This window comes from Camelina sativa, chromosome 11 (assembly GCF_000633955.1).
Source record: "Camelina sativa cultivar DH55 chromosome 11, Cs, whole genome shotgun sequence".
In the NCBI taxonomy this organism is placed as follows: Eukaryota; Viridiplantae; Streptophyta; class Magnoliopsida; order Brassicales; family Brassicaceae; genus Camelina; species Camelina sativa.
Window position 1 is genome coordinate 172,747 of NC_025695.1, and position 6,933 is coordinate 179,679.

The 6,933-nt window shown below is 39.6% G+C and overlaps 2 protein-coding genes and 1 pseudogene across 2 annotated transcripts in view; 1 reads left to right on the plus strand and 2 right to left on the minus strand.

Annotated features, from left to right (window-relative positions):
• The window catches only part of LOC104720766, a 3,717-nt pseudogene extending 1,565 nt beyond the window's left edge, over window positions 1–2,152 (plus strand).
• Window positions 2,089–2,968, minus strand: LOC104720765 (V-type proton ATPase subunit B 2-like). The gene is made up of 3 exons (XM_010438644.2): window positions 2,864–2,968; window positions 2,658–2,741; window positions 2,089–2,568 (listed from the first exon to the last, which is right to left on the minus strand). Exons 1-3 carry the CDS (start codon window positions 2,897–2,899, stop codon window positions 2,383–2,385), a joined length of 306 nt encoding a protein of 101 aa, XP_010436946.1. The 5' UTR covers window positions 2,900–2,968; the 3' UTR covers window positions 2,089–2,382.
• LOC104720764 (V-type proton ATPase subunit B2) overlaps window positions 3,015–6,933 on the minus strand; it is an 8,809-nt gene continuing 4,890 nt past the window's right edge. The window contains exons 8-15 of the mRNA XM_010438643.2: window positions 5,302–5,430; window positions 5,071–5,208; window positions 4,824–4,974; window positions 4,301–4,383; window positions 3,890–3,937; window positions 3,757–3,810; window positions 3,551–3,634; window positions 3,015–3,460 (exon numbers count right to left, since the gene is read on the minus strand). Of these exons, the coding sequence (XP_010436945.1) occupies window positions 3,275–3,460; window positions 3,551–3,634; window positions 3,757–3,810; window positions 3,890–3,937; window positions 4,301–4,383; window positions 4,824–4,974; window positions 5,071–5,208; window positions 5,302–5,430 (873 nt within the window). The 3' untranslated portion in view covers window positions 3,015–3,274. The remainder of the gene's footprint in view (window positions 3,461–3,550; window positions 3,635–3,756; window positions 3,811–3,889; window positions 3,938–4,300; window positions 4,384–4,823; window positions 4,975–5,070; window positions 5,209–5,301; window positions 5,431–6,933) is intronic.

Consider the following 6,933-nt stretch of genomic DNA (forward strand, 5'->3'; position numbering starts at 1 on the left):
TTCTTCTCTCCGTCCAGACTTCACACTGACTACACTTTGAAAAAAATATGGAAGGCAGGCTTCCTCCGCTTGCTTCTTGTTGGAGGCATTCTCTGGATGCTTCTCATTCTCTTTGCCCTCTTGTTTCATGTTTGGTCTTGTCAATCTTCTCTTTCTTTCTTCTCAGGTCAGTATCCGATATCCCTACTCCCTCCCTCATTCTTTACCATCTTCTGCATTGGATTATTATTATTATTATAGTAACCTTTGAATCTTCTTCCTTTTGCTATTTCACCAGCTATATGCAACAAAGAAGGCCGACTCTATGTCATCTTAGACACTATTGGCTTTGTACCAAAACCCCAGCACCGTCAGTTTTCAAACTTACCTATCTTTTTTTAGCTTCTGCTTTCTCTCTATCTATACTCTCTCTCTCTCTCTCTTACCAACTCTTCTTTTGTGTTTTTTTTTCTCTAGGATGCCCCATTCCTCTTGCTTATGACCCTGATAAGGTGCTCCTTCCCACTGCAAAAACCCCTGATTCTATTGTCACAAATCTTACCTACATTACAGAGGATGATTCCTCTAACTCTCCCTTTCCTCTATTTGGCGGTAACATCAGCTGGTCTCAACGCCAAGACAGCTTTCAACTCAAACCTCAGATGAAGGTTCAACCATTAGCTAAACTTCTTCCTTCCTACTATATAACTTCCAAAATATTGACAACCCGAAGTGTTTCAGGTCCATTGCGGATTTATGCCACGTGGTGGGGCTGAAATGTCATCTCTCGATAAAAGATACGTCAAGAAATGCANTGAAAAGTGTTAAAAGAGGAATAAGAAAGGGAAAGCGTTTAGAATGTGTAGTAAAAAGAAANGCCATCGAACATTAGCGACCGTTCCAAGAAGCTCTTCTGTTTCCTTATGGTGTTAGACGAGGTCTCTCTCGATTTTTTGCGAACAAATACTACCGTGAGGAAAGATGCTCAAGGAGGCAACTGGTTTGGCATTTGGCGTCTCATTCTACTCAAAACTCCTCCATATGATGAACCTAGGCGGAACGGTAAAGTCCCCAAAATCTTAACTCACAGGTTATTCCCTGAAGCACAGTACAGCATTTGGATTGATGGGAAAATGGAGCTTATTGTTGACCCCTTGCTTATGTTAGAAAGGTATGAATTAATGCACAAAAGGACACAATGTTCATCAGCACAGGATTTATATCTACTATCAGTCTATGCGTTACCAAAGAAAGTGCTAAAAAGATGCATATTCCTGTTTCATCTCATTTTCAGGTATTTGTGGCGTGGGAAGCATACTTTTGCCATCGCTCAACACAAACACCACCGAAATATATATGAGGAAGCTGATGCGTGCAAGAGGAGAAAGCGATACGCCCGACCTCTGGTTGATCTTCATATGAAAATTTATCGATACGAGGGTTTGGAACCATGGAGTATCAAAAAGGGCACTGTTAGTGGTAAAGTCTATAGCAAAAACATCAGTCTCATCATGTGCCTTAATGATTACTAACCTTCTTCTCTTGCGTTACACAGATGTTCCAGAAGGAGCAGTGATCATAAGAGAGCACACTGCAATGAACAATCTGTTCAGCTGCCTGTGGTTCAATGAGGTGCACCTGTTAACACCGAGGGACCAGCTAAGCTTTGGGTACGTAGTGGACAGACTAAAAGGAGCCTTCAAGGTGTTCATGTTCCAGAACTGTGAGTACAACTCTCTCTTCGAACTGCACCCTCACATCCGAGAGCATTCCTCGAAGATCGAGTGGGTCAAGAGTCTTAAGGAACTCAAAGGGAAAGGAGAGAGTTTGAAGGAAAGTCGAGGTGGCTTTGGTCTCTGGACTCCTTATCCTGGGGACCTTGATTCCGTTGAGCTGCCAAAAGTAGTTAGAACTTCCAAAGCTGGTTGAGGCAGATACATACATAATACACTAGTTTTTAACTTTGTCTCATGGTTCTCTCTCTGCGATTTTGATATAGTTCCGAATTTTCCAATTTATAAAATACAACGCCTTTTGAATTCTAGTAGCAAAACGCAAATTGAAAATAAGAAATAGTTGCATTTGACATTCGTGATCACTGATCAGTAATAAGACGAAGAAATGTATATTGATGTTGTTCAGAACCAGTATTTTGGGACCAAAAACGAAAAAATAATAATCATAAATTACAAAAAGAACCTCAAATCTCTCTTTCAAAAAGAATAATCAACCTGCTTGCTTAGTTTCGAAGACAATAATTATAAAGGGTCTAGCGATTGGGAACAAACACCATTTATTGGGACGGCCGGCACAGAGGTGCGAACCAACCGCAGAAAAAAAAAAAACAAACAATGCATTTGGACATATCACCACACCAACGTACAGTAGTAGCGATTCTGTTTTTCAGTTGGTGGTGTCGCGGCTGTAAAACTGATCAAGGGTTTTCGCGGGTATACGGTGAAGCAACTCACGGGGGAAGATCCGCAGGAGTGTCCATGCCAGGTCGAGTGACTGGAAGATATTTCGGGTATCATAAGCTCCCTGAGCCACAAACTTCCTCTCGAATTTGTCCAAGAACTCAAGATATAGCTGTTTGCATCAGACATGAAAAGTGTAAAAGAGGAATAAGAAAAGGAAAGCGTTTAGAATGTGTAGTAAAAAGAAAAGGTTAGAGAGACCAGATCCTCGGACGAAAGAGCTTCTTCTCCAACCACGGCTTTCATGGCCTGGACGTCCTTTCCAATAGCGTAGTTGGCATACAACTAAAAACACAAAAAGATAATAACACGTTAAGCTCAGGCTAAAAATTTGACAAGTAAGATTTACGTGTACTAAGCTTGTCTACGATGCTGGCAATAGTGTCGCACAAGAAATAAGGTCTTACTTGATTAGAAACATCAGAGTGGTCCCTGCGAGTCATACCCTCACCAATGGCACTCTACAATACAAAGTCAATTTACTTTATTAACAAATGATCACCTGGCTTCATCTTTAATTTATTTTGAATCTCCCANTTTTGGTACCAAAAACGAAAAAAAATAAAAATAATCATAAATTACAAAAAGAACCTCAAATCTCTCTTTCAAAAAGAATAATCAACCTGCTTGCTTAGTTTCGAAGACAATAATAATAAAGGGTCTAGCGATTGGGAACAAACACCATTTATTGGGACGGACGACACAGAGGTGCGAACCAACCGCAGAAGTAAAAACAAACAATGCATTTGGACATATCACCACACCAACGTACAGTAGTATATCACCACACCAACGTACAGTAGTAGCGATTCTGTTTTTCAGTTGGTAGTGTCGCGGCTGTAAAACTGATCAAGGGTTTTCGCGGGTATACGGTGAAGCAACTCACGGGGGAAGATCCGCAGGAGTGTCCATGCCAGGTCGAGTGACTGGAAGATATTTCGGGTATCATAAGCTCCCTGAGCCACAAACTTCCTCTCGAATTTGTCCAAGAACTCAAGATATAGCTGTTTTTGCATCAGACAGGAAAAGTGTTAAGAGGAATAAGAAAAGGAAAGCGTTTAGATTGTGTAGTAAAAAGAAAAGGTTAGAGAGACCAGATCCTCGGACGAAAGAGCTTCTTCTCCAACCACGGCTTTCATGGCCTGGACGTCCTTTCCAATAGCGTAGTTGGCATACAACTAAAATCACCAAAAGATAATAACAAGTTAAGCTCAGGCTAAAAATTTGACAAGTAAGACTTACGTTAACCAAGCTTGTCTACGATGCTGGTAATAGTGTCGCACAAGAAAGAAGGTCTTACTTGATTAGAAACATCAGAGTGGTCCCTGCGAGTCATACCCTCACCAATGGCACTCTACAATACAAAGTCAATTTACTTTAACAAATGATCACCTGGCTTCATCTTTAATTTATTTTGAATCTCCCACACTTACCTTCATGAGACGAGATAGAGATGGCAAGACATTGATAGGAGGGTATATCTGTGGAACACAAAGAAAATTGGTATTTTAAACCAACTTTTAGGACACTTCATATCCGCAAAACTAGAAACAACTTACAGTTACACACAAACTAAAGTGAAACACCTTTCAAATTACTGCTATTTCGGATATTACAGAAGATACACAACACAATATATGCCGAGGGACTGTTCACTAAAGAAACACCAACTAGTATCAGTTCTAAAAACTCAAGGGGTGGTTCTAAATTTCACAAACTAAATCAAAAGTCCATAAATAAGATTGTTATAAGGTATATATGTTTCTCATAAAGGTAAAATTCCTCTTGTAGTAATATCGATTATGATAAGACCTTTGAACCAACTATCTTCTGAAAGATTGTACCTGTCTATTGTGAAGTTGTCGGTCAATATAGATTTGGCCCTCTGTAATGTATCCTGTCAAATCTGGTGTGGGATGAGTGATATCTGGACAGAGAAAAGGGACAAAATATTAGAAAACTCGAACAGAATTATTCACTGACCAGCAAACAATTAATATAGGAGCAACAAATATTCCTCAGTGAAAAGGCTATATGATCAGATTGCCCAACAGAGGTGCACTACACTAATACGAGTATACCATCCACTCAGTTTGTCAAGATTCTCAAACAGCTAGACCTAGATGGACGCTATGGAATCGGGCAACGACTTATTATAGTATGGTTTGTCTATTCCTCTAAGCCAGCTTTCAGGTGAGTTCTATCTCATATTTACTTTAACTGATCTCGATCAAGCTTACTATCTCTTATTGTTTGCTTCAAACAATTTTCGTTCAAAGTCAAAGGCAATGATGCCAAACAAAACACATACAACCACAGAAGCCACAAAGAATAAATGTTGAGCGAGTTCATGATAATAAGAATTACCATCGTTTGGCATGGTTAGAATGGGGATTTGAGTGATGGAACCTTTCCTCCCCTCAATTCGCCCTGCTCTTTCGTATATGGTAGCCAAGTCGGTGTACATGTAACCTGGATAACCACGCCTTCCAGGCACTTCTTCACGGGCAGCAGAGACCTAAGGGTATTAGTCAACGTTAAACACTATGTCAGGCTTCCTATTATCTCATAAGTACATGAGTTGTGAACAGAGCATGCAAGTATCAGTTATCACCTCACGAAGAGCATCAGCGTAGGAACTCATGTCTGTGAGAATGACAAGGACATGCTTGCCACATTCATATGCCAAGTACTCAGCCGTTGTCAGAGCAATACGAGGAGTGATGATACGCTCAATAGTGGGGTCGTTTGCCTGTACGGGAAACAGAATGAGAAACCTTCAGAAAGAAAAACAATGGAACTAAAATATGCTTCAAGATTTCCATAGTTCGACTGAGAGACTTGCCAAGTTAAGGAAAAGAGTCACTCTCTCCATGGAACCATTCTCCTCGAAATCACGTTTGAAAAATTGTGCAGTCTCCATGTTCACACCCATTGCTGCGAACACAATGGCGAAGTTATCGTCCTCTTGGTGCTGCAAATACACATAAATGGACCAATGTGATGGTGTGATACTGTTATGACGAATTAAAAATATGGCATCACACAACTCACTACTTAGTCTAGATTTTACCAAATCAAAGAGGGCATTGCAGTGCTCTCATTCAAATTAAAAGAGTCAAGAACTATTATCCTAGCTTAAACCCCTAAATTTATTTTGTAATGGGTATGTCCAACTGTTTAATGTAACAAAGCAATTTCCAGCTGTAAAGACGGATAAATAATGTTTACCTCGAGAAGATTATCAGACTTCTCTAAACGCTTAACCAAACCAGCNTAAACCAACTTTTAGGAAACGTCATATCCGCAAAACAAGTAACAACTTCTTACAGTTACACAAAAACTAAAGTGAAACACCTTTCAAATTACTGCCATTTCGGGTATTACAGATGATACACAACACAATATATGCCGAGGGACTGTTCGCTAAAGAAACACCAACTACTATCAGTTCTAGTCTTTAGCTAGCACATACATAGATTCAAATGTCAGTGTTTTGAAGCCATGACCAAGATGTTTCAGTTTCCGAAAATATTTTATCACTATCCACATGCTCTCTATATCTAAAAACTCAAAGGTAGTTCTAAATTTAACAAACTAAATCAAAAGTCCATAAATAAGATTGTTACAGGGTGTATATGTTTCTCATAAAGGTAAAGTTCACCTTATAGTAATATCGATTATGATTAGACCTTTGAACCAACTATCTTCTGAAATAGTGTACCTGTCTATTGTGAAGTTGTCGGTCAATATAGATTTGGCCCTCTGTAATGTATCCTGTCAAATCTGGTGTGGGATGAGTGATATCTGGACAGAGAAAAGGGACAGAAAATTAGAGATCTCGAACAGAATTATTCACTGACCAGCAAACCTTTAACATAGGAGCAACAAATAATCTTCAGTGAAAAGGCTATATGATCAGATTGCCTAACAGAGGTGTACTACACTAACTAGTATATCATCCACTCAGTTTGTTAGATTCCCAAACAGCTAGACCTAGATGGACGCTATGGGATCGGGCAACGACTTATTATAGCATGGTTTATCTATTCCTCTAAGTCAGCTTTCAGGTGAGTTCTATCCCAAATTTACTTTAACTGATCTCGTTCAAGCTTTACTATCTCTTATTGTTTGCTTCAAACAAATTTCGTTCACAGTCAAAGGCAATGATGGTAAAACAAAATACATACAACCAGAGAAGCCACAAAGAATAAATGTTGAGCGAGTTCATGATAATAGCAACTAAAAATTACCATCGTTTGGCATGGTTAAAATGGGAATTTGAGTGATGGAACCTTTCCTCCCCTCAATTCGCCCTGCTCTCTCGTATATGGTAGCCAAGTCGGTGTACATGTAACCTGGATAACCACGCCTTCCAGGCACTTCTTCACGGGCAGCAGAGACCTAACGGTATTAGTCAACGTTAAACACTATGTCAGGCTTCCTATTATCTCATAAGTACATGAGTTGTGAACAG

Bases quoted from the DNA above. Each gene is read 5' to 3' on its own strand.
- LOC104720765 (XM_010438644.2), bottom strand. From the start codon at position 2,899: ATGACTCGCAGGGACCACTCTGATGTTTCTAATCAA. The intron at 2,742-2,863 runs GTAAGACCTTAT...TTGTGTTTTTAG, and splicing joins ACTCTGATGTTTCTAATCAA to TTGTATGCCAACTACGCTAT. The intron at 2,569-2,657 runs GTCTCTCTAACC...TGATGCAAACAG, and splicing joins CTCTTTCGTCCGAGGATCTG to CTATATCTTGAGTTCTTGGA.